The 25,472-nt window shown below is 46.8% G+C and overlaps 1 protein-coding gene across 1 annotated transcript in view; it reads left to right on the forward strand.

Moving 5' to 3' along the window:
* Nucleotides 1-25,472, forward strand: part of FAM124A (family with sequence similarity 124 member A) — a 45,475-nt gene that overhangs the window by 14,435 nt on the left and 5,568 nt on the right. Inside the window, exons 2-3 of the mRNA XM_037132496.2 lie at nucleotides 1,386-1,417; nucleotides 10,854-11,587. Coding sequence (XP_036988391.2) covers nucleotides 1,386-1,417; nucleotides 10,854-11,587 — 766 coding nt within the window. The remainder of the gene's footprint in view (nucleotides 1-1,385; nucleotides 1,418-10,853; nucleotides 11,588-25,472) is intronic.

Genomic DNA, 25,472 nt, shown 5'->3' on the forward strand with positions numbered 1-25,472 from the left:
CACACCCCAAGACCTGCCTCCACTTTCCAAAGGACTATAAGGCCCAGCTGCTGAAAGAGCTCCAGGCAGCATGCAAGTCGGGTGAGGTGAGGTCTTGGGGAGTCAGCAGGGTGGAGAGGGAGGCATTCACCAGGCTGATACAGGTTCAGATGTGGTTGAAGCACTGGACCAAGCTCCTCTGCAAATGACTCATGGTACACCAAGGTCTGATGCCTCCCACTCGCAGCCTGTAGACCCTTGTGGCTGGTGTGGGATCTCGAGGAGTCATCTGTGTGGAGCTAATGGAGTTTACCAGGCTGATGTCGGTTCAGACTTGGTCATGTGGGGTTTGGGCTCCACACAGGGACAGTGGACGTCATGCCGCCAGCCCTTGCCACACAACTCAGTTTTTCCCTGAATGTTTCTGGTGCACTTGGAGCTTGATGGAATTCCTGGAGAGTTTTCTAAGAAAGATTGCGTGCAAGCCCAGGCTCGTTGGCACTGAGAGAGCCTGGGGACACGTGCAAACTGGACAGGGACATGTCTCAGGGAGTCATCAGGGCGGAGCCAGCGGAGGTCACCTGGCTAACGTAGATTCAGATCAGGCTGTGTGCAGGGAGGGCTCAACACAGGGACAGTCTCGGTCATCCCTTGGCACCTCACCCTACACCGCAGAACTCAGTGTCTCCCTATGTGTCTCTGGGACTCCCCAGGCTGCTGTCCCTTCACGGAGCCCAAGGTGAGTGCCCTTAAAATGAATTTGTGCAATGGCCCTTTAAGAGGATGCCTGGGTTTCCAGCAGCCTTCCTGCTCACCCATAGGGATGGAATCCCTGCTGATTTTCACAGCCAGATGTTATGGGAGCTACTCTCCTGGCAGGGGTGTTCCAGGCTGGGGACCTGGTGTGGAGCTGAGACTCCTAAGGGGGGATCTCTAAGTAGAGATATCCCCTTGGATTCTCAGCCACCACATGTGGGTATCACAGGGCTGGCCCCTTTTGCATCTTTATCCCTCCTTCTGGCTTTAAGTGACTTCTTTATATCCTTAGTTTTAGGTTTTCTGTTCAGCTCTTTTTCAGGTGGTTATCTAAGTTGATTGTTCTATAATTGGATTATAATTTCAATGTGGTTGTGGGAAGAAGTGAGTGGACGTCCACCTACTCTGCCATCTTGATCGGAACCCAAAGGGGTTTCCTGATTTTGAAAGTGCCTTTAAAGTTCTGCATCCCGATTCAGACGTAACTTTATTTTACACAAGCCATGCTTAACACTGTAGTTTTTCATTTGTGGCATTTCTTTACCAGTTAAATGCCACTCACCACTGACTTTAAAATTCTAGCTTGGAGAAACTGTTTGGATTAAGAAAATAATGTTTAATCCTACTAATGCAAAGGTTTTGTGTTTCAGGTCCGACTACAGCCACATGTCCTCCACAAGCAGTAAGTACGGTTTAAATGTCCTTCCCCGCTGTCTTCACAGTCCCCCAGGGGCCAGTCCCATCTCTGCACAGAGAGAAGGCCATCTATGTGACCCGGGCTTTAATAGTAAGACTCCCCGAAGGTTTTCTCGCCAAAGAACGTGAGCCAGTCCTCCAGCTCTGGGGGGCTCTTCCTGGAGGCTTTGATTGTACCTTGATGGCTGGACGAGCTCGGCCGCTGCTCTCCCTGTGGAAATTTAGCCTGGAGGAACCCACTCGGGCTTTCTTAGCACATATGCTCTAAAACACCTTCTGTAAAGAATGGGGGTAACCCATTCATTCAGCAAAGATTTATCAAATGCCTGCTGCTTGAAGGCTGAGGGCTCAGAGCACATTAATTGGACCCATGGAGTGGCCCCAACTCATCTCTTGGGCAAATTTCCCCAGATATCATAGGTTATGATGATATATGGTTACAAATGATTATATATGGTTAAAAATGTTCATAAACACACCCCGAGCATAAAAAAAGTGCCTCTGTATTAAATATTAAATTAAAGGTGTGGATTTATTCATGGGAAATTTGACCTTCCCTCTAGGAACAATTTATAGCAATTAAGATCATTATATATAAATCACCAAAGTCATTCACCTGATTAAACACATTTTAAAATAACAACAAAAAAAGTCTTATGGTAAAACCCTGATTTTTCAAGTCAGAATAAAACAATTCAGTATTTACTCTCTCACTGTCCTGTTAAATTCTTAATTCTAAATAGTTCCCAGTTGGAAAGACACTTGATTGGGTTATTCTGCTTGCTGATGTTCTGGCTTAGCTTTTCTTTGCAATAAGAGACTGCGCACAAAAGCCATACATCTGAAATTGTAGTTTAGTGTCAAATCATATTAAGTTATGAGCATAACTACCAGGAGCAATTTCTGGTTATCTCAGCCAACTGCAGCCTCAGTATTGCCCCTTAGTTATTAAAAACCATTAGTAGCTAATGAGAATAATGCTCCAGTGTTTTTCATTCACTCCCCGAAGCTTCTCTCTAAAAACAGCGAATGCTCTCTTGAACTCTCTCTGTATGGCCATTTTTGTTCCACTCAGTTTTGCCCAGAGGCTATATTTTTTTAAAGAGCAATTTGTATAAAACACTTACGAGAAGACTTTGCTCAATTGGTAACTCTCATATCAGCCCTCTGAGTCACAACAAAACACCTCTCTTGTCAGGAAAACAGGTAATTTGGTTTGGGGTGTTTTCCTCTTCGTTATTTTAATTGCAGTCTCTGAACTGGAATTTCTCTTCATGCAACTGGGATCAATAGCCTTTTATTGCTCTTTCTTTTCTCTCTAAATATTTGCTGATTTCTGCCTCACTCTTCAGTGCAGGGCCCTCTTGGCAAGTGAGAATATGTTTCATATCTCAGTTAGGAAATGTATTTGGCTACAGATAATAGAGAATAAATAAAGACGTGAACAAGCAGGGGTTCATTTTTCTCTAACAGTAATAAAAGAAAGTCCAGGGGAGGCAGTGCAGGTGTGGTATAAAAACTCCTTCAGTTGTTCTGCTGCAGCGTCCTTGACTCTTGGCTTCCATCCCCAGGGTTGCCTCTGGGTCACAAAAGGGCTGCCTCTAGCATAGCCATCACATCCTTGTTCTGGGCAGGAACAAGGGATGAGTGGATCCAGGTGGTGGGTCCCTGGCTGTCTCTGTCCATTGTCCAGTATGTCGTTGCCTGGCCTGTGTTTCCTCCCAGCCAGGAACGTTCCCAGCCAGACCCATACGTAAGCAGTCAGTGAAAGACAATAGAGTGGACCCTTTCTGATAAGAAAAAATTTTTTCTTAAGTCTAGAGTCCTAAATCTATCCTTTAAAACAGTAGTTCAAGAGCATGGTAATAATTAAAAAGTATCTTCCTAGTAGATTTGAAACATGGCATTTCTCCACAAACAAAGGAATCTCACTGAGGACTGAGTGGGGAGAAATCCCATGTGTTCAGCGTCCATCCTGAAGGGTTCAAGGCCGGGGCTGCTCTGCCCTCACAGCCGACCCGGCGCCTGTGCCCTCCATGTGACCAGCAGGGGCCAGAGGGTGACCATCCAGCTCCCACGTGTCCGTCCTGGGAGCTGCCCCTGCATCTCATTGTCATTCCCCTGCCCTCAGTCAGGCTGCCTCCCCTGGTGGCTGGTTTCTGAATGGTCCCTGGTTCCAGATGGGAATGCGAACGTCGACTGTGACCACTCACTGGGAAGAGATGGGTTTTTCTGTGTGTGCGAATGGTTCTTCTTGAACATCCGGGCGATGCTCTTTTGCCCATTTGTTCTGAGTTCACGGGGACATAAAGGTTACCTCGGAGAGATGGAGGGTCAGAGTCTGAGAGTCTACAGTCGATTCTCGTCCTTGACAAAAAACGGTCAGGAGAGCCTCCCCCGAGAACCCCACCCTTTCTGTGTCATCCTCGTTTCCCTCAGAATGCAGAGGCTGCTTCCGAGTGCCACCTTCCCCTCATGGGACGAGAAGCGAGGTCACCGCCGAGACAAAGCACTAGCGCAGTGGTGCAGGGTTCGGTGTCCTGGGTCCCGGTCCTGGCTCCGCCCTGAATGAGCCCACGTTCTCACACACACCAGGCAGCTTCCCTGGCTGTCCCTTTTTCTCTATAGAATGAGGCTGGGTGGTCTCCATGGACTTTTCCAGAAGCTCTGGGATGCTAAGCCGTGCACGGCTTAGAAAATCCTCCGAACAGAGAAAAGGAAGGGAGGAGGAAAGGAGTCCAGAACCGAGGAGCCCGAGCCTTTTTTCTCTGTCCCTGAATAGAGTCTGGAGGGTGTGCACCCTGCCCGGGGCCCCCAGGCCTTAATCTCCAAGCCAGGGCTGTTCACCCTCAACCTTGAGCTTCTGTACTGTGAGCTGCCCGTAAGCCGGTGGCAGTAGAGACACAGTGGTGAGGGGCTGTTGCTGCTTTTTAGTCCCCCTCCCCTAGGAAAACATGGACACGGTGCAGGGCTGGGGAGGCGCGTGCGTAGCCAGGCGTCCCGTGGCTGGGCGTCTTCAGCCTCGTGGATCATGGAATTGTGTGTCACGTAGGAACCACCATTTACTTTCAAACGAAGGTTGTAACCCGACTTGAAGAACTACTCCCAGAAGATGTGGAGAGCTTTAGAGTGAAATTTTTAGGGTGGCGTAACATTTCTTGAGGCTCTGTGTTGCCAGAATGGTGCCGGTAGGAGGTGGTCAGAGAACGGAGCAGTTCCGTCCGTGTGAGACCACTCTCTAGTTGCCCTCCTCGTTTGGCCCCACAGCTCTCCCACCCAAAACTCGGTCTTGAGAAGCCACCCTCCCCGCCTGCAGTGCTTAATGGCTCTGACCGCTACTTGGGAACTGATTCAGTTGGTGGTAAATGATTATGGCTGTTGCCTCGGAAACCTCTTGTCCCACCCACACTGAACATGGGTTTGTTCAGTGCAGTCCAGCTACGTGACTTCATTTCATGTACTTGTTTGTTGTCTCCGGCACATAGTAGGTGCACAGTAAACATTCCCTGACCAAATAAACGACTGCACCTGAGTGAATTCTGGAACACGGTATGGACGCTTGTTAAATCCTGACCTCGGTGAGGCCTCTCCTTTGGAATGAGAGGTTTGGACCCTCAATTCGATACACTGACCACTGGGAAGGGGGTGCTTTTGGGGGCACACTGGTTTGCCGGTTCTTGGAGGAGGGCCAGTCTGGCAGGCACTGGGCAGTTGAAGGTGGTATTGTAGGCAGGCTGGTGTGAAGCCCCCGGGGTGCAGAGACTGACCTTGAGGGGTGCAGTGCAGGCAGCATTGAGGTGGTCCAGCATCAGGATGGCATTGGGCAGAAGGGCCTTTGTCCATTCCTCCGGCCTCAAGTTTAGGACGTCGGCATGGGTCAGGGATTACCGGGAACTGCCCAGGCCCGACGGTTATTCCACTCCCAGCAGAAGCTTCCACCCACATGGCCCAAAGCCGCTACGTCACAGGATCGCAGCTCAACCGAGCAGCCTGAGGTTTGGGCCAGGAAACCAACAGGACGGCTCCAAGGAGGGTGGACTTGAGAGGCGGGAGAGTTCCCTGGCAGGAAGGGAGGCTCCGCACTGCCCTTGAGTGGTCGGTTCACATTTCACCTGCAGAGTGGGGAGAGCACCTTCATCAGTGTTGTTTTAGAGATGAGACGGGACGCTTTTCGGACAATGTCTGGCAGGTAATAAGAGCTTAACACATGGTGGTTATTGTCTAAATTATTTTCCATTAAACTTGAGACAAAAAATAGGGATATATAGGAGAGATGAAACATTAGGAAAAAATATAACCAATAGGTCGAAAGCGCCATTTCTGCCTTAGAAAAGGCCTGACTCTGTGCAGTCCTTAAAGCTGTTTCTGGTTTGTGTTACGAAAGGAAGAATCTAGTTCTCTATAATCCCATGGGAAAGACTCCTCCTTGGCCTCTAGGAAAGTGCAAACTGATCAGAAAGCGCCTTCAATGGCGCAGGGACAGCTCCCGTTTTGCGCCAGCCCCGAGGAGGTCTGTCCGTGACGGTTTGTATTTGCTCTGTGTCTCGCCCTCCTGGAACAGGTGCTGCGCGGGGGCCTTTGGGAAGACATGTAACAGATACGATAAAGGCAGAGCCCGTCCCCCGCCGCAGCGGCTCTGCTTCTCCAGGGAGGCAGAGAGGCTTTTCCTGACAATTAATTATTCACATTTTCTCTCCTCCTCAAATACTTGGTTTTCTGTCCAGCTCCACGGAGGCAGATTTTTTCCTCGGGTGCACGTGTAACCCTAGTGCTCAACGACGGTGTGACGGTGCCTCCTGCAGCCCTTCAAGCCTGTTTATTTTAGGCTCCTGGGCACATGCTGGCCGTGGCTAGGGCAACTAATGCTGCCACTCACGCTCCCTCCCGTTTTCGGGGTAGGAATCGGGCACCAACATCTCCCTGATTCTTGCAGTGCCCCGGGAGGGAGCTCTGGAGTCCGGCCAGCTGGCTGCACCCAGAGCTGCCTGGGCGAGCTGTTGCTGAGCCGGTGCTCAGGCCTGCTGGCCCACCCCCTGCTCCAAGGCTGGGCATCTTGCCCTTTAGCAAAGCTGTGAACATTCACTCAGCTGTGCAGGCTCAGTGTGGCCTTTGTTACTGCTCCCTGGGAAACTTCTGTGCGGCCGACAGAAGTGGCCCGATGCTGAGCACCCTTGGAGCACTGACTTGGAGACTCAGAGGCTCCTTGCACCCAGGCCGTTCCCACTGCCTGTGGGCTTTCTCTGTGGTGCGTTAGCATCCTCATTACCTTCGTTTCATGGCTACACCCACCTGCGTGCTGGCCTGTTTCACCATCCCTGCGGGTGGTGCCAGCTCTGACCGTGTAAAGACCTGGGTGTGGTTTCTGGGTTACTCTTCCTCAGAGACCCAGGACCAGGAGACGGACATGTATGTGAGCTTCACATGTATGTGAAGCTATGGGCTGGTGGCCAAGAAGCTGGCCAGTCAGAAGGAGGCAGGCGAGCCGTGGAGAGGGGTGGGATAATAGCAGTGTGGTCAGAGATGGCTGGAGAGGGGCAGCTGCTCATGCTGCTGCAACACCAGTACAGCAGACGGCGTGAGCACACACAGTGTGACTGCACACACAAAGTAAGTCGGACGCTGGGCGATGGGGACAGGGTGCCTCACCGCTTCACCCCTCGATTTCCTGCTCCCTAAAGTGGAGACAATGATAGCACCCCCCTTCTAGGGTGGCTCCGAGGGCTCAAGTGAGGTCATACACACAGAACACCAAGGAAGCGCCAGCCCGCCCCCAGTGCACGCCACACAAGTGTTAGCGAACACTGTCCCTGCAGGTACGTGGCCACGTGCGCACCTGAGTGTGGGGCGGGATCCCCGCAGGATCGCCTGCCAGCTCGGACCGTCTCCTCTCCAAGATGCTGCCTCTGCAACACGTGCTCTCCCACCACCCACTTCCCAGAAACCATCTGTAAATCTTCTCGAGTAAATCGCATCCTGAAATTGTGCAAGGCCTTCCTGCTCCCTTTCCTCTCTCACGAGCACCCACCATTCATGTTCGGCAAAGTCACGCGTCTCCGCTGTTGGGAGACCCGGGCACCGTGGAAAAGTGAACTATGCATTTTAGATGATTACGGTATCTTCTCCTCTCTCTACTGGAGCTCCTGACTGACGGAAGATTTCAGCACTTGGCATTTCACTGCTTTTGTCTCTAGGCACTTCTGCTGCTAGTGATGCAAATAATGTTCAACGCAACAGCAAGTGGCCCAGGTGAGCAGAAAGAGCAAGCAAAGAAAAGAGACAGAATAATCCATGAACTCGGGTTACCTTTTAAGCCATCATGTTGCCTGGTTCAGATGCCTATGGGGGCGCGCGTTTATGAGACAGCTGCATAAAGGCGGGAATATGGCCCAGAGGTAATCTTTAAATTCAGCCCATCACCTAAGCAACACACAGGTCCCGTGGCCAACAGGACTTTTCTCCTACGAGTCATTCAGATACCTCTGGCCAAAGTGGAACTTCTTATCTTTCCCTGCAGACTTGCCCTTCTTCCAATATTTATTAGCTCAGTTAGGCATCAATGTCAGACCAGTTGCTCAAGCTGGAAATATCAAGGCGTACTCCTCTCCTGCTTTTCCTGCTCTCACCCCCAGGCCATGTGGCTGTCAGGTGTGCTTCCTAAATAGCTCCCAAATCCATGCCTCTTCCGTGCACCCAAAGACTCTGCCTGCATCTATACTACAGTGGTGTAACAAATGCCCCCAAACGGTGGCATAAAACGGCGGTCATTCATTACTTCCCATGCGCTGTGGGTCAGCTGATATAGACCCACAGGGCTTTGCTGACGGGGCTTTGCTGGGTGTCTCGTACCACATATCTCTGAGTGTCTGCAGTCGGCATCCAAACCGACCTCAGTCTTAAATGTTAGACTTGACACCATAAAAATCCTAGAAATAATATAGGCAGTAAAATCTGACATTTCTCATAGCAATTTATATTCTGATATATCTCCTCAAGCAAGGAAAACAAAAGAAAAAATGAGCAAATGGGACTACATCCAACTACAAGGATTTTGCACAGTGAAGAAAACCATCAACAAAATGATAAGACAACCTCCTGAGTGGGAGAACATATTTGCCGTTGCAACTTAGAAGGGTTAATATCCAGGATTTATAAAGAAATTTTAAAACTCCACACCAAAATAAGCAAACAATCTAATTAAGAAATGGGCAAAGGACCTGAAAAGACACTTCTCCAGAGGACACACAGATGGCCAACAGACAAGCAAAAAGATGCTCAACATCACTAATCATCAGAGAAATGAGAATCAACCACAGTGAGACATCATCTCACCCCTGTCAGAATGCCTATCATCAGTAAGTCAACAAACAACAGGTGCTGGCGAGGCTGTGGAGAAAGGGGAACCCTTGTGCACTGTTGGTAGAAATGCAGACTGGTGCAGCCACTGTGGAAAGCAGTATGGAGTTATCTCAAAAAATTAGAAATGGAATTGCCTTATGACCCAGTGATTCCACTTGTAGGAATTTATCTGAAAAAAACTTAAGACATTAATTCACAAGAATATTTGCACCCCTGTGTTCATTGCAACGCTACTTACAACAGCCAAGATTTGGAAGCAGCCTAAGTGCCTATTAGTAAATGAGTGGATAAAACAGCTCTGGGACATTTACACAATGGAATACTACTTGGCAGTAAAAGAGAAAATTTTACCCTTTGAGACAGCCTTGATGGACCTGGAGGACATTATACTATGTGAAATAAGCCAGTCAGATAAAGACAAGTAGCATATCATTTCACTCATGTGCAGAATCTAATGAACAAACTGAACTAACAAGCAAAATAGAGGCAGACTCATAGGTAGAGAGCAGGCTGACAGCTCCAGGGGGTGGTGGGGGAATTGTGGGGGCTGGAAGGACTGAGCAAGACAGAAAAGAGAAAGAACTCATGGACACGGACAGCAGCATCGTGATTGCAGAGGGGAGGGGGGTTCATGGAAGTGGCAGAGGGTACGGGGTGATAAATGAAATAATATTGTTATAAATGAAAAAAGAAAAGAAAGAATGCCATTCAAGTTCTATCAATAAAACAGCTTATATAAAAAGTATCTCACAGTATTAAAGGAGGGTGTTGAAATATAACTTCAGTGTCTTACAAATGACCTTTATACTATGATTTCATAAAACATTGGCCTTGACTGTGGTCCAGTAAGAGTATGACTGTGTGTATTCCTAGTGGGGGGGGGGCAGTGTATTTGCTGCCAAGTAGATGCTCAATAAATATGCATCTGAGCAAAGCATTATATTATATAATTTTTGTGGAGTTTAGCAGAGCACAGCAAAACTTCATCACGCATCTCACTCATCCATGAGAAGAAAATTAAAGAAATAAATGAATGAATAAAAAGATTTCTTGACTGCTCTTGAAGAAGTCATAAAGCATATATAAATGCAAAGAGAGCACATCTTTTCAAAAAGCAGGACTTTTATCAGGTTATTTGACGAAATATGCTGAATATTTATGAATTATAAATATGCTGGTGTGGCCGGCAAACTGTTCACCCCATTGAACAGTGTTGCCCTGTTAAACAGTCTCCTTCTCACTGGGAACCGAAGCTTCCAAATGCCCCGCCAGAGGCCACAGGGAGGCCCACTGCCCGTTTAGGCTGCATGGGCCTCTGGATGGATGTGGACGGAGGACAGGCCCCAAAGTGGCTGTACACAGGCAGCAATGGTGCCACCTCGGGACCCCCGCCTTCAGCCATGGCCCCAGTAAGCTCAGGCACTCGAACCCTGTGCTTGTCCCTGAACTGTCCTTCCCTGTGTTTGCGGCAACAAGGTGGCCAGGACACTGTTGGCAGGTGGCCTGGACAGCTGGGGTTTGCTCCATCAATCAGAGTGTGTGTCTAGCACAGCACCTAGCACAGGGCGTGAACAAAAGATTGCATAAATATTTGTTAGATGAAAAAATAAGCCGATGAAATGAGCAAACAGAAGGAGTACAGTGACAGGGGACATTTGCGGGGTGAGGCGCAGCAGTTACCTGGGGGAATACTGAATGGTGCGCACTGGACGCTGCAGCGTCTCCTCCGTTGGGCCTGATACCCCTTCCGGATCAACGGAGACTTGACTCTCTAGTGCCTGATAGAAAGCACATTCGACCCGGTGAAGTGCAAGAGCCAAGTTTTCCTAACCCGGCCCAGCGTGGGAACCATTCACTGCGATGGTTCTTCTGCCCGTGGCTGCTAGGGTCCTGCCACCGTAGCTTTTGCACATGAACTTGGTTGGGATCAGAAAATCATAACGATCATGGAGCCAGTTCAGTTAGAACTTAGCTTCTCTTCCTGCCGAGGCTCTGCATGTCATCACGGGACACCTGAATGACAAAGTCACCATTTGGGGTTTTTGTTTTTCTTTTTGTGCCCCCAGGTGAGCTTTCCGTGGAGGAGGCACAGGACCCTTTCCTGGTGAGCATCCACATAATCGCAGACCCTGGGGAATCCCGGCCCCTGCAGGAGGCCATCGACAAGGTCTTGGCCTGGATCCACCCCGACCTGCAGCTGTTCCGGGTCTCGGAACGCAAGGCGGCCCGGCGACGGCGGCGGGCCCCGCGGGGGACGCAGCCCGCGCTGGCCGTGCTCCTGTTCCTGCAGGAGGACTTCGGCGAAGAGCACATCCTGCGGCTGCATCGCGCGCTGCGGCGGCCACCCTGGCGCCACCACCACACAGAGCGCGTGCCCGGCAGGCTCCTGCCCTACCTGCCGGGCAGCCAGGACTTCTTCACGCTGGCGCCCGGGACGCCGCTGTGGGCCGTGCGGCCAGTGCACTACGGCCGGGAGATCGTGCGCTTCACCGTCTACTGCCGCCACGACCACTACGCCGACAGCCTCAAGTTCTACGAGCTGATCCTCAGGCGCAGCCCCAGCCAGCGGAAGAAGGACTTCTGCATCTTCCCCATCTTCTCCAACCTGGAGGTGGACATCCAGTTCTCGCTCAAGAGGCTGCCCTGCGATCAGAGCCCGACCCCCACCGAGTGCGCCGTGCTGGAGTTCCGCGTGCGGGACCTGGGCGAGCTGGTGCCCCTGCTGCCCAACCCCTGCAGCCCCATCAGTGAGGGCCGCTGGCAGACGGAGGACCACGACGGGAACAGGATCCTTCTGCAGGTACCCTGCGGGCGGGAGGGGGTCCGACGGGGTCTGTCTCCCTGTCTGTTTGGGGGCAAAGGGAAAAAGTGGGTTGGCTCTGCTAGAACCCCAAGTGAGTACCTGTTAGGGACGGAGCCCCGAGGTCAGAAAAAGAAGGGGCCCGCGGCCTCAGGCTGGGCCCAGGTGTCCACAGGATACCCCAAACCGCAAGGAGGGTGCTTTCCATCTGTTCTTTTCACTGTAGGGTCGCGGCCACGGGCCTCAGGCATGTGGCTGCCTCTCCCCCACCCCCACTCCCTGCTCTTCGCCCACCTGTGTCTGCGCGCCCCTAGATGCGCGTGGCTCCTGGAGATTACAGAGGCGCTTATATCCCGGAGCACTGGCTGTGAAAGATTCCTGAACGTGTCCCGCACGCTGAGGGAGTTTCACCAATGTGTCCCCCCCAAAGGAACTTCAGGAAAACCCACCTATGAAAATTGTGAAAAATATCCCGCTCAGTAGAGATCTGTTTTCTCCTTCATTCTGGTGCGGCTTGACCCTCGACCCTTCCACGGCCCGGCCGTGAGTTGTTACAGTTCAGTGACCACTTGAAAGATGACGTCCTCATAAACGTTTTAAGGAGAAGGTGATGGCTTTGGACCTTCTGGTGTCATTAAGCTTAGGAAAAGGTCAGTGAACACGTTTTAAGGAAATTTCCAGTGAATTTTCTTCCCGTTAATATTTTTATGAGAGATAAAACCAAACTACCCCCAAAGTGTTGGAAATTAGAATTTTGTTTAAAATCACTCTGCTACTCCCACCGAACCAGAGCACAGTGGTCCACTTTCTTCCAGTGTTTTCGCCATGTAAGATGGACATGTTCATTTTCTTAAATTTTCTTTCACTTTTTCTTCCTCATTTATCCCCAACAATGTACAGAAGGAAACTTGCTAAGTGGGCTTCAGACCTTTCGATTGGTTTTCTCTTTCCCACCACCAGCCTTTCCCCTCCCGAATGGAAGGTCAAAGGTTACTTTGACTTTAAGGAACTTGTCGCCTGATTTTCGGCTTCATGCTGAGAGTGAGGCCCGGAACCCTCTGGAACATCGTGCAGAGGGACTCCGTCTCCTCCTTCTTACTCAGGCACAGCTCGGCCTCCCCGAGGGTCTAGGTTCCATAGTTTGGACTTCTGTCATCTCGAAGGAACCGCATGCTTCCCAAGGAGGCCTGGAGGGGCACCTGCCTGACAGCCCAGTTCAGTGTAGCAGTGCCCCTGTCCCCGTGCCCGCTCACAGCAGGCTCTCAGCGAACACCTGCTCTTAAAACCCCATGGTGCACACGCCAGCTGGCCTCTCGTCTAGAACCATCCCCCAGCACAGGGGAGTGGAGGGGGCTCCTGGCCCCTCTGTGGCCCCTGCTGTGGTCATTCGTCACCAGCAAGTCTCAGGCCCGAGGCAGGGGCCCTCACCCTACTCTCCGGATGACCCCTGGCGGCCACCCCTCCCTCTGCTGTGAGGACCAAGGGTCGGGAGGGGGAGACAGCAGACCCAGAAAAGGCAGGGAAGGCGTGAAGGGCCTCAGCCAAGGAGGGGGGCAGGCGGCAGCGGGAGGCCGAGCCTGGGCCAACCCCAGGCCTTTCACACAAGGAGCTCTGCACATTTGCCGCTGATAGCAGTTGGCTCGTGCGCCCCCATGCCGCCCCGGCTCCCGGGAGGCCCAGGGGGACTCCACCTGCCGGCGGTTCTGGCAGAAACTGGCTCTCCACAAGCACTATCTCTGGGAGGAAGAAGATGGCCGGACTGGCTGGTGCTGCTCCAAGCAGAAAGACCCTGAATGGTCCCAGGCCTCTTTGCCCCTCACCCGCCCCCTGGACCTCCCTGCAGCCCCGAAGAAGGGAGCTTACCTCCCTAAATACGAGGACATTGTGTAGCCCTGGCTGAAGTGACTGTGATGAACAACATCACCATGGTGTCTCCCAGCGGGGCTCTCCTGTGGCCAAGGAAACTTTTCTGAATGGGCTTCAGCCCAGTGACTTGTAAGTAGGGGGCACCCTGGTGAAGACAGACATTCTGCCGGAGCCTGCAAATACCGCTCATCTGCTCAGGGAAGGAAGCAAGTCAACAGTCTCTCTCGGGTTGACATATCGAGAATGTTATATAAGGCTATGTAGTTTCGTTTTTATTTCTTCAATATTTTCTGATTTGGCATTTTTTAAATTATATACTGCCTTACTTCTAAAAACTTTTTAAGTAAATATACATTTCAGGCTACTTGTCCTGAGTAAGACATCAGGAAGCGTGTAGTAAGGGGTAGAGAGAAAGGAATTGGGGGTGAACTACTGAGCTTCCTGGAAGCAACAGCACAAAGAGAAACCCAGTGTTCATTGTTTGATTGGGAAAAAGAAAAACCCAGGTCTGAAAACACAAACATCTTGGCGGGGATAAATGGTAATGAAAAAATACAATAAAAATTAAAAAGTAGAATAGAATAGAACAGAATTGAATTGAATTGAATTTGTTGTGTTTCAAGGAATTTGGTCGGTTAAAACAAAAGCTCAATGTGTGCTTCCAATTTAAAACGTAGTTTAGAATAGACTGATACCGTTTTAAGTTGAGGAATATAAGGGTAAGCTTTAGGAAATTTTTAACATCGAAACATTTAAGAGGATTCAGTATTTGCCATGTTTAATTGATTATATTTACAAAAGTTATTGAAGTGCTTAAAAGTTTTGTTTTTCAGACCACTGAATTAACTTTAAAAAGAAAATCAATAGTTTAAGATATTAAAGGAAATTAGTTAATTAAGCTGAAAGAACCCTTTTAAAACTGTGTTAATTGATAACATTTTGCTAGATTTGAGTGTCGAACTTAGTAAATTTAAGAAAGAAATGGGCTTGACATTGGTAACTTTAATTAAGTGGATATTAATTTTTCAAGTGTAGCTTTTGGCTATTTTTCTGTGCACAAAAGCAGGTCAGAAAACCCACGTTGGTACTCCGGAATTGTAACAGAGTGACTAACGGAAGGTTCATTTAACACCATCCGGAACTAGTCCAAGTGTGAATGGGACACGGTCTGGAAGACAGTGGCAGACCCAAGGACCCGGCTGAAGGCCTGGGCCAGTCCAGGCCCCGTGAGGCAGTCCAGGGGCCACTCTCGCTGGCAGCATTCCGAGACAGGGCCTCTTTACCCAGGGCTCCCCCAGGTCCCGCAGAAATGGGGATCTGGCCCACGTCCTCAGTGGTCTTCTGCACGCCCAGGGTGAACCCAACCTGAAGCAGTGACCCTGTGCCCATCTCGGTCCTTTGGCCCTGGGGCAACAGCAGGTCAAAGTGGTTTGTAATTCTTCAGGCAAATGGCCAACCGACTACAGGTCGCATTGTTGCCCCATCCGAAAATGCAAGCCTGAAATCGTTCCTCCTGTATAATATATACACCGTCTCTAATCTTATCTTCAGTGAAGATGCTTATTTATTGACATATTCGTTGCATATCTATCAAGTTGTCCCATCTTTAGGTCCTTCTCTTTCCGCATCTATGTCTTTTTTTTTAAGATTTTACTTACTTTATATTTAGACAGAGGGGAAGTGAGGGAGAGAAACATCAATGTGTGGTTGCCTCTCATGTGCCCCCTACCAGGGACTTGGCCCACAACCCAGGCATGTGCTCTGACTGGGAATCAAACCAGCAACCCTCTGGTTCACTGGCCGGTGCTCAGTCCCCTGAGCTACACCAGCCAGGGATGCATCCATGTCTTGAATAGTAAGCACGTCAAAGACAGGATTTTTTTTTTAATTTAATATTATTGCTTTCTTTTCAACCACCCAAGAAATGCCACACACAGTTCTTGCCTGGACGGCACCTGAGGATATAAGGAGTAACGACAGTGAGTTCTTGACATACTCCTGGCATGCTTCCTATTAACCCACAAAACTTTGAGGTGCCGTCCTAAATTCTCTGCTAAGTAGAGGCATTGTGATGACAAGAATAACCTCAACAGCTAGCATTCTTCCCCAGCGAGGCAGATTCATGGAGAAGATTAGACGCATCTTTGGTCCTTAGCGGCCACAGTGAGGATGACGTCCGTGCACCCCAAGGAGGGCTGGGCGGAGGTTTTGTTCAGCCTGGGTCTTTGTTCTGCGGGGCAGTGAGTTGATCTCTTCTGATGGAGGCAGCCTGGTTCCTGGCACAAGCGTCACAAATATAGTCAATAGTTCTCTGTTTTAAACGAGTAGGCAGACAGCGCTGTAAGGGGATCCTTATGTAGGTCATAGCAGCAGTGAAAACTGATGAGAATTCAAGGCTGAAAAGCAAGTCTTGGTATTAAAATAGATTTGCAGATAAGAAAAAACATAAAAGATTGCTGAGAGGGGAACGTGGCGGTGGAAACTCATTCTTCAGAATTTCCATCATCCATATCATTTTCCAGACAAAGGTTAATTGAGAGCACAACTTCAGTGTACTTTGGCCAAAGTAACTGTATGGAGCCAGGCGGGGGAAGTGCATGCTAATCTAATTAACACAGTGGGGGTCAGGGTCAGACTCGGAGAAAAGAACACTCCTCCCACTAGCCCAGCCTCTCCCACGGGTCGGCTCAGTGCAGGTCGGACCAGGCTCAGTTGTCTGAGTCAGTTTTCACAGCTTCTTCAGAACCACAGATTCTGGGATCTAAGCGATTGCAAGAGTTCACGTCACAGAGGGTTAAGAGTTTTTTTTATCGTATTTTTTTCTTTTTTTCCTCTGGCTCAAATTTTTTGTTGTTGTATTTTTTCCCACTGCCATTTGGACCCCTCATGCCCCCTCCCCCTCAATCACCACACTGTTGTGTGTGTTGGTGAGTTCTTTCTCTTTTTTTTTCACTTTTGCTTAATCCCTCAAGCCCCCCTAAAGCCCCTCCAGAGCCATCAGCCTGCCCTCTACCTGTGAGTCTCTCTCTATTTCGCTTGTTAATTCAGTTTGTTCATTAGATTCCACACATGAATGAAATCATACGGTATTTGTCTTTCCCGGACTGGCTTACTTCACTTAGCATAATGTTCTCCAGGTCCATCTGTGCTTCCGCAAAGGCCAAAATTTTCTTTCTTTCTTTTTTTTACAGCCAAGTAGTATTCCATTGTATAAAATACACTATAGCTGGGTTTTTTTGGTTTTTTTTTAATATTTTATTTATTTATTTTTCGAGAGAGGGGAAGGAAAGGAGAGAGGGAGAGAATATCAATGTGTGGTTGCCTCTCGTGCATCCCCTGCTGGGAACTGGCCTGCAGCCCAGGCATGTGCCCTAACTGGGAATCGAACCTCGATACTCTGGTTCGCAGGCCCGAGCTCAGTCCACTGAGCTATGCCAGCCAGGGCCACTATAGCTGTTTTATCCACTCGTCTACTGATGGACAAGGGCTGCTTCCAAAACTTGGTGATTGTAAATAGCACTGCACTGAACACAGGGGTACACATACTCTTTCTGATTGGTGTTCCAGGATGCTTAGGATATATTCCCCGAAGTGAGATCTCTGGGTCATGAGGCAGTTGCATTTTTAATTTGTGGGGGGGGTAACTCCATACTGCTTTCCACAGTGGCTGCACCCATCTGAAGCATAGCTAGTCATGAAAACTTATACTACCTAGTCATTCAGAATACCATTTTTAGTAGCACTAAAAATAGGTCCATGCCCCAGGCACAGGAGAAATGAAGCCTAGGGTAAGAGGGAATCCAGAAGTTGGCCTCCGCTGATGCCTGGGACTGACCCCGAAACATTTCATTGTTCTGGAGTGGGCTGTTGTTTCAAAGCTTCCCAGGTGATTCTTAGGTGCAGCCAAGATCGCAAAACACTGGCCTACTTTATACAGTAAAAGTCTGCTCTGGTGTCTGCTCCTCACACTCGGATTTTAGGACAGCCTCGTCTGGAGCACCCGGCCAGTGCATGTTTGTGGCAAATGCATGCACTCACTGATCCTGCAGATGGCGTGGGCTGAAGCGGAGGGCAGGCGGGGAGCACCCTGCCGCTCGGCAGTGGTGTCACGTCGGCCAAGTCCACCGGAGGGTCTGGAGGATGTTTACTAGACCTGACCCCTTGGGGTGGCTCCTTTTCTGATGGGGGAAGCTAGCCCAGCCTTTTGATAATCCACAGTGGAGAGGAGTGCCACTTTCCCTGAATTAATGGCAGGAGTACGTTTTGAAAAACACAGAAGGTGCTAAGGACCTCACACTTGAAGTTCAGAGAAGCACCAGCTGGGAATCCAGCCGTTTCCCCCTTCAGGGCAGGCCGGATGGCCCAGCCCAGCAGAACCAGAACTCCATTCACACCCACCTCCACGAAAGAGAGCTGGAGGTATGTCGGGTCAATAGTTGATCTTGGAGAGAGCACATCCCTTCTGCTCCCTACACAGTTGAGGGAAGAGTTTGGAAAGGATTTGGCGTTAATTCTTCTTTAAATGTTTAGTACAGTTCATCAAAGTAAATCATCTGATCCTGGGCTTTTTTGGGGGGAAGGGGCACTTGATTGCTTATTTAATCTCCTTATTATTGGTCTGTTTTGATTTTTAATTTCTTCATGATTTGGTCTTGGTAGATTATGGTTCTAAAAATTTATCTTTTTCCTATGTTATCCAGTTTATTGGCATATAATTGTTCATACATAATAGTCTCACATTTCTTTGTATCTCTGTGCTCATACTGTAATCTTTCATTTCTGATTTTGAGTTCTCGCTCTGTGAATCTGGCTAAAGGTTTGTCAATTTTATCTTTTCAGAAAACAGCTCTTAGTTTTATTGATCTTTTTTCTAGTCTCTATTTCATTTATTTCTGCTCCGATCTTTGTTATTTTCTTTCCTCTAAATTTGGACTTAATTGTTCCTTTTTCTAGTTCGTTGAAATATAAATTGAGATCATTTATTTGAGATGGTAATTGCTAGAACTGCTTTTACTATACCCCATAGATTGTTATATGTTGTGCTTTTATTTTCATTTCTTTCAAGATATTTTTGATATCCCTTTGACTTCAACACATTGCTTTTTCATGAGTATATTATTTAATCTTCACATATCTGTGACTGTTCAAGCTGTCCTCCTGTTACTAATTCCAGCTTTTATACTGTTGTGGCTGGAATGGGCACTTGGTATAATTTCAGTCCTCTGAGGTTTGCTAAGACATGTTCTGCGACCTCTCGTGTGATCTGTCCTGCAAAGTGTTCTGGGTGCATCTGAGAAGAACACGTATTCTGCTGCCATTGGACGGAACGCCCAGCATGTGTCTGTTAGGGTGACTTGGTCCGAAGTGTCACTGAAACCTATTTCCTTATCGATTTTCGTTCTGGATGGTCTACACATTGTTGAAAATAGCATATTTGAGCCCCCTACTATAATTGCATCACCGCTTGTTTCCTTCAGATCTGTTAATAATTGTTTAATATTTTAGGTGCTCCAACATTGGGTGCATAGACATTTACAATTCTATTCTCCTGAAGAATCGACCTCTTTATTAGGATATAATGATCCTCTCTGTCTCTTGCTACAGTCTGACCTAACATCTGTTTTGTCTGATGGAACTACCCCTGCTAACTTCACTTTTCACGCACCGTAAATATATTTTACTCTCCATTAACATCACCAGCCTATGAATGTCCCTGATGATTAAGTTAATCTAGTTAACATGTTTTATCCATTCAGCCAGTCTGTGTTCTTTTAACTGAAGAATCTAGTCTATTTACATTTAACATGATTATTAATAGCTGAGGACTTACTATCACCATTTTGTTAATTGCTTTCTGATTGTTTCTTTTTTGCTAAATTTCTTTGGAGTTGATTTTTTTTTGGTACTGGTTTGCTTTGATTTTTTTTCTTTATTATTTGTGAAGCTACTATAGGTTTTTGCTCAGTGCTTACCAATAAGCTTTATGTCTTATAGTTATAACTAAATGCATAAGAAAGTTGTACTCATTCACTTGTCTCTCCCCACAATTTGTTATACCCCAAATTATATCTTTTTATATTATGTTCATTAACATATTATTATAGCTATTATTTTCCACATTCTTGTCTCTTGACCTATGTGCAAGATTTTAAAGAGAACTACACCCCACCACTGCAATATTAGAGTCTTTTAAATTTGACCGTGTATTCATCTTTAGCCATGTATTTTATATCTTAATAGATTTCCGTGATGCTAGTAAGCAACTCTTTGTTTCAGCTTAAAGAACTCCCTTTAGCATGTCCTGTAGGGCAGGTCTAGTGATGAATCCCCTCAGCTTTTGTTTGGGCCCACCCCTCTCCTTCACCGCTGAAGGGCAGCTTTGCCGGGTGAAGTATTGTTGGCGGGGTCTCTCCTCTGAGCGCTCTGAAGCACCCCGCCCTCTGCTGGCCTGCCAGGTGCCTGCTCCGCAGTCTGCTCACCACCTCGTCTGGTTCTTTCCTGTGTGATGGCTCCTCCTGCTGCTCCCAAGACTCTCTTCGTGTTTTGATTTTTGAGAGATTGATTATGATGTGTGTCAGTGAAGGCCTCTTCGAGTTGAACCTGTTTGGGGTTTTTTTTTATCTCCCTGTACCTGGATGGCCATCTCTCTCCCCAGATTTGGGACTTTTTCAGCCATTTTTAAAATCACAATTCTTCCCTTTTCTCTCTTTCTTTTCTTTTTCTGAGACTCCCTAAATGAGGATATTGTGGGGGGTTTTTAATGTGTTTCACTGTTTACATAGGCTTTCCTCATTCCTTTTCATTCTAATTTTAAAAATGGCATTCTTTAAGTTATTGCTAATTATTTGTCAGCTGCTTCTAAAATACATTCTTTGAACTTTCCTTTTCTCAAAATCCTTAAATCAGTGATACTTAACCAACTCCTGATGATCCTTCGTTCATATAAACAAGACTTGCGCCTACCCCTGTGTTTTACAGTTAAGGGCAGGGCATTTCATAAATCAGGCTGAAAATAAACATTTGGGGGGAATGCAGGACTCATCCATGAAGTAAAGTCTCACTGGTAAAGGTAAATATATAGTAATATTCAGAATAACCTAATGTCATAAAGGGGAGAGGTTAATCACTTATAATGTTAACATGCAAGTTAAAAGATAAAAAATAGTCACAATAATTATAGCTATGAGTTTGTCAGTAGATACACAAGGTAAAAAGATGTAAATTGTGACCTCAAAAACGAAAGACATGGGGGAGAGTAAACATGTAGAGCTTTATAATGTGTTCAAACGTTTTAACAGCTTAAAATAGACTGTTTAAAATGTAAGTTATTTTTGTAAGCCTCATGGTCCCCCAAAGCAAAAACCTATGTAAACAAAGGAAAACAGACAGGAATCTAAGCATGCCACTGTCAACCGAAGGTCCTTCTCATCCATTCGACACCAGCAGGAGTCCCCAGGTTGCGGTGTGGGTGGTGGAGGGGAATGCGGACTGCACTCAGTGCAGACCGCTGAGCTGGGAAACAGCGTGGCTGTGGCGCAGGCCAGCTGTGGAACAGCTCACTCGTGGGACAGCCTGGCTGTGGAAGAGCACGGCTGTGAGACAGCTCAATGGCAGGACAGGTCAATTATGACATTGCACAGCTGTGAGGTGAGGGGGCCTTGGCGTGACAGCTCCTCTCCGGTGCAGAGAGAGCTCCAGCTGCAGTGTCAGAGCTCAGATGATGTCGCAGCTCTAGGCACCACTGCAGCTCCAGCAGGGGAAAGGCAGTCTCCCATGGAAACTGAGAAGTGCGCTCCTTCGAGATAGCGGGGAAGCTGGCTTACACGGAGAAGAGAGCCTGTCCCAAGTCCCTGACTGGTCTACTCTCCTGCAGATGAGGACTCCAGAGCTTCACAAAAGCACTGTCCAAAAAGCAGTGTCCTAACTGGTCACTGAAGATTCAAATGCGGATGCAGCTGCATAGTCCCAATTGGGACTTCAGCCCATTGACTCATTTTCCAGCCTAGGAGGTTCCTGTATAGGAGGAGGCTCAGATGGCAGGGACACAGTGCAGAAAGGCAGCATGGTGCCCTGAAGTGCAGAGAGCATGCAGTATGATATGATTATCCTATCTTAGGCCAAAAAACAGGTCCTGATAAATTTACGCAGATTGAGATCAGATCAAGCATCTTTCCCAACCGCAATAAGAAACCAGACATCAGTCACAAGAAGAAAACTAAAAAATTCACAGGTATACAGAGATTAAACAACACGCTACCCAATTAGTCAGTGGGGTCAGAGAAGAAATCAAAAGAGAAACTTTAAAAAACACCTTGGGACTAACGAAAATAGGGACGTGACCTGACAGAATTTATGGGATACAGCAAAACCAGTTCTGAGACAGAAGTTCATGACAATAAATGCCTACCTCAAGAAACAAGAAAGATCTCAGCTAAACAACCTAACCCTAACTTTACACCCCCAAGAAACTAGAGAAAGAAGAACCAATGAACCAAAATTTAGTAGAAAGATAGACACAAAGATTAGAGCAGAAACAACTGCAGTGGAGACCCGATAAAAGACAATAAAAAAAGATCAGCAAAAGTAAGAGCAGATTCTTTGAAACATAAACAAAATTTACATTGCTTTAGGTAGCCCTAGCAAGAAAAAGAGAGGACTCAAAACCAGAAATGAAAGAGGAAATGCTAAAATGGTTGTCACAAAGATGCAACGGATATAAGCGAACATGCCAACAAACTGGAAACCTAGAAGAAATGGACAAGCTCCTAGAAACCTCCAACCCGCCAGGACTGAATCATGCAGAAATAGAAAATCTACACAGACCATTTACTAGTGAGGAAATTGAATCAGGAATCAAAACCTCCCAACAAACAAAAGTCTGGGACCAGATGACCTCCCTGGTGAAGTCTACCAAACGTTTAAGGAAGAACTGATGCTAGTCTTTCTCCAAATCTACCAAAAAAATAGAACAGGGGGAGACTTCCATACTCATTCTACCCTCCAGCCAAAACCAGACAAGGACACCACAAGGAAAGAAAATGTCGAGTCAATATTCCAGATTAACACAGATGCAAAAATCTTCAACAGAATACCAGCAGTAAGGATTCAATAATTCACCATGATCAAGTGGGCTTTATTCCTGAGATATATGGATGGATCCACATTCACAAGTCAATCAGTGTTATATACTGCATCATCAAAATGAAGGATGAAAACTATACAGTCACCTCAATAGATGCAAAACAAACTGTTGACAGGATTCAACATGCATTTATAATAAAAACCTTCTCAGATCCTGGATGTAAAGGGAATGTATGTTAACATCTGAAGCCCACACATGACAACCCCACAGCTAACTCACACCCATGGTAAGAAACTGAAAGCTCTTCCTCTAAGACCAGAAAAAAAGGACAAGGATTTCAGTCCTCACCACTTTTACTCAACATGGTATTACAAATTCCAGCCAGAGCCCTTAGGCAAGAAAAAGAAATAAAAGGCATCCAGTTTAAAAGAGGTATAGCATTACTATTTGCAGGTAACATGATATATAATGAAAATTCTACTCCACGTTAAAAAATTGTTACAATGAACAAATTCAGTAGTGTTGCAGATTTATAAAATCAACATATAAAAATCTGTTGTGTTTCTACACCCTAAAAAAACTACTCAAAAGAGAAGAAAGATAATCCATGTATAATTGCATCAAAAGAATAAAAAATACCTAGGAATAAATTTAACCAAATTGAAATGCTTGTATGTGCACTGAAAAATACAAAATATTGATGAAAGAAATTGAAGAAGACACAAATGAATGGAAAGATATTCCATCCTCATGGATTGGAAGAATAAATTTTGTAAAAATGTCCACACAATCCCGAGCAATCTACGGATTTAGTGCAGTGTCTATCAAAATTCCACTGACATTTTTCAGAGAAAAATAGAACAAACAATTCTAAAATTCATACAGGACAAAGACCCCAAACAGCCAAAGCAATATTGAGAAAGAACAAAGTTGGAAGTGCCATGCCTCCTGGTTTCAAACTATAGTACAAAGCTGTAGTGATGGTACTGGCATAAAAACAGACACATCGATCAATAGGACAGAATGGAAAGCCCAGAAATAAACCCATGCATAGATGGTCAGTTAATTTACAACAAAGGAGGCAACACTACTGAAGGAGCCTCTTCAATAAAGGTTTCAGGAAAATGGGCCACCACATACAAAAAAATTAAGCTGGCCCACTATCTTACTCCACATACATAAATTAACTCAAAATGGATTCAAGACTTGAACATAAGACCTGAAACAATAAAATGTCTAGAAGAAAACACAGGTGGTAAGTTCCCTGAGATCAGTTTCTGGTGATGGTAGTTTTTGGATTTGACACCAAAAGCGAAAGCAACAAATGAAAGAACAGGGACCCACATCAGACTAAACACCTTCTGCACAGCAAAGGTAACCATCAACAACGAAAAAGTCACCTACCAAATGGCGGAGAATATTTGCTAACCATATATCTAAGAAGAGGTTACTATCCCAAATATATAAAGAATTCACATCACTCAGTAACCAAAAAAATGATTTAGAAATGAGCAAAGAATCCAAATAGACATTTTCCCACAGAAGACATTCACGTGACCAACAGGTACATGAAATCATGCTCAGTCGTTAATCAGCGGGGATAAGTGTTGGGAACCTTACAAACCTGTGCCACGGTGGGAGGCACCTCACACCTATTAGAACGGTTCTTACAGAACAGGCAGTAGCGAGTGTTCTCAGGGATGTGGAGAAAACTGACCCACATGCCTGTTGCTGGGAATGTAAACTGGCGCAGCCGCTGTGGAAAACAGGATGGAAGTTTGTTTAAAAATTACAAATTGAACTATTGTATTACCCAAAAATTCCACTTCGGGATTTTTGTCCAAAGGAGACAAAAACACTAACTCAAGATACTTGCACCTTTCGTGTTCATTTCAGCGTTATTTACAATAGCCAAGACATGGAAGCAACCGAAGAGTTCATCGGTGGGTGAAGGGGTAAAGAAAAGGCGGGACATCTATACAGTGGTATCTCATTCATCCATAAAAAAGAGGGAAATCCTGCCCTTTGTGACCACATGGATGGACCTTGAGGGCATTGTGCTAAGTGAAAATGAGGCAAATACAATATCTGCTCACTTATATATGAATTAAAAAAATAAACCCCTAACTCACAAATACAGAGAACAGATTGGTGGTTGCCCGGGGTGGGGGTGGTGAAGGCGGTCAAAACGTACCAACTTCCCGTTATAAAATAATAAGTCGGGTAGTCATGCACAGCATGGCGACTATAATCAATCATGCTGCACATTAAAGTTGCGAGGCAGATTAAAAGTTCTCAAAAGAAAATATGTAGGGTGAGGGGTTAACTAGACTTGTGGTGATCATTGTAAAATATATACAAATATCAAATTATGTTGTACACCTGAAACTAATACATTGTCACATGTCTACTATAGCTTAAGTATTTTTAAATTAGAATCTTTAGAAATATTTTGAAAGACAATGTAGGCTTTGCCTGCAGGTAGTAGTCTTTGTAGGGCTACGAAAACTACTCAGAAGACAGAGAGAGGACAAGCAAAATGCGATGTTTGTCTTTAAAGCAGAAATCTGATTTCTCACGTGGGCCCACCACCCAGGTTGCTCGAGGCTGCCCCTTATCATGGGGCCCATCGCTGGCTCTTCACACAGCAGACAAAGCCACACTGATGGTTTATGTCAAGAACAGATCAAGAAGAAATGACCTTCCTCCAAAAGAGGAGGCATGAAGGTGAAAGAGAACTGACCGTGAATGACCTTGAGACACCCTGAATGACCTGTGGTACCCCGCCAAGGCTGCTGGGACAAGGGCAGAGTCACCTGCACTAAGGGATTCTATGCACATGCCAGGGAATGAGCCTGTTGACACCCAGCTTCTTGAAAGAGATGCTTTGGCTCAGGCCTCTTAACGCCCCAGCTGCGAACTGCCTGCACTTGAAGT

The sequence above is a fragment of the Artibeus jamaicensis genome, unplaced genomic scaffold, assembly GCF_021234435.1.
Source record: "Artibeus jamaicensis isolate MK-2021 breed Jamaican fruit bat unplaced genomic scaffold, CSHL_Jam_final contig_415, whole genome shotgun sequence".
Taxonomy (NCBI): domain Eukaryota; kingdom Metazoa; phylum Chordata; class Mammalia; order Chiroptera; family Phyllostomidae; genus Artibeus; species Artibeus jamaicensis.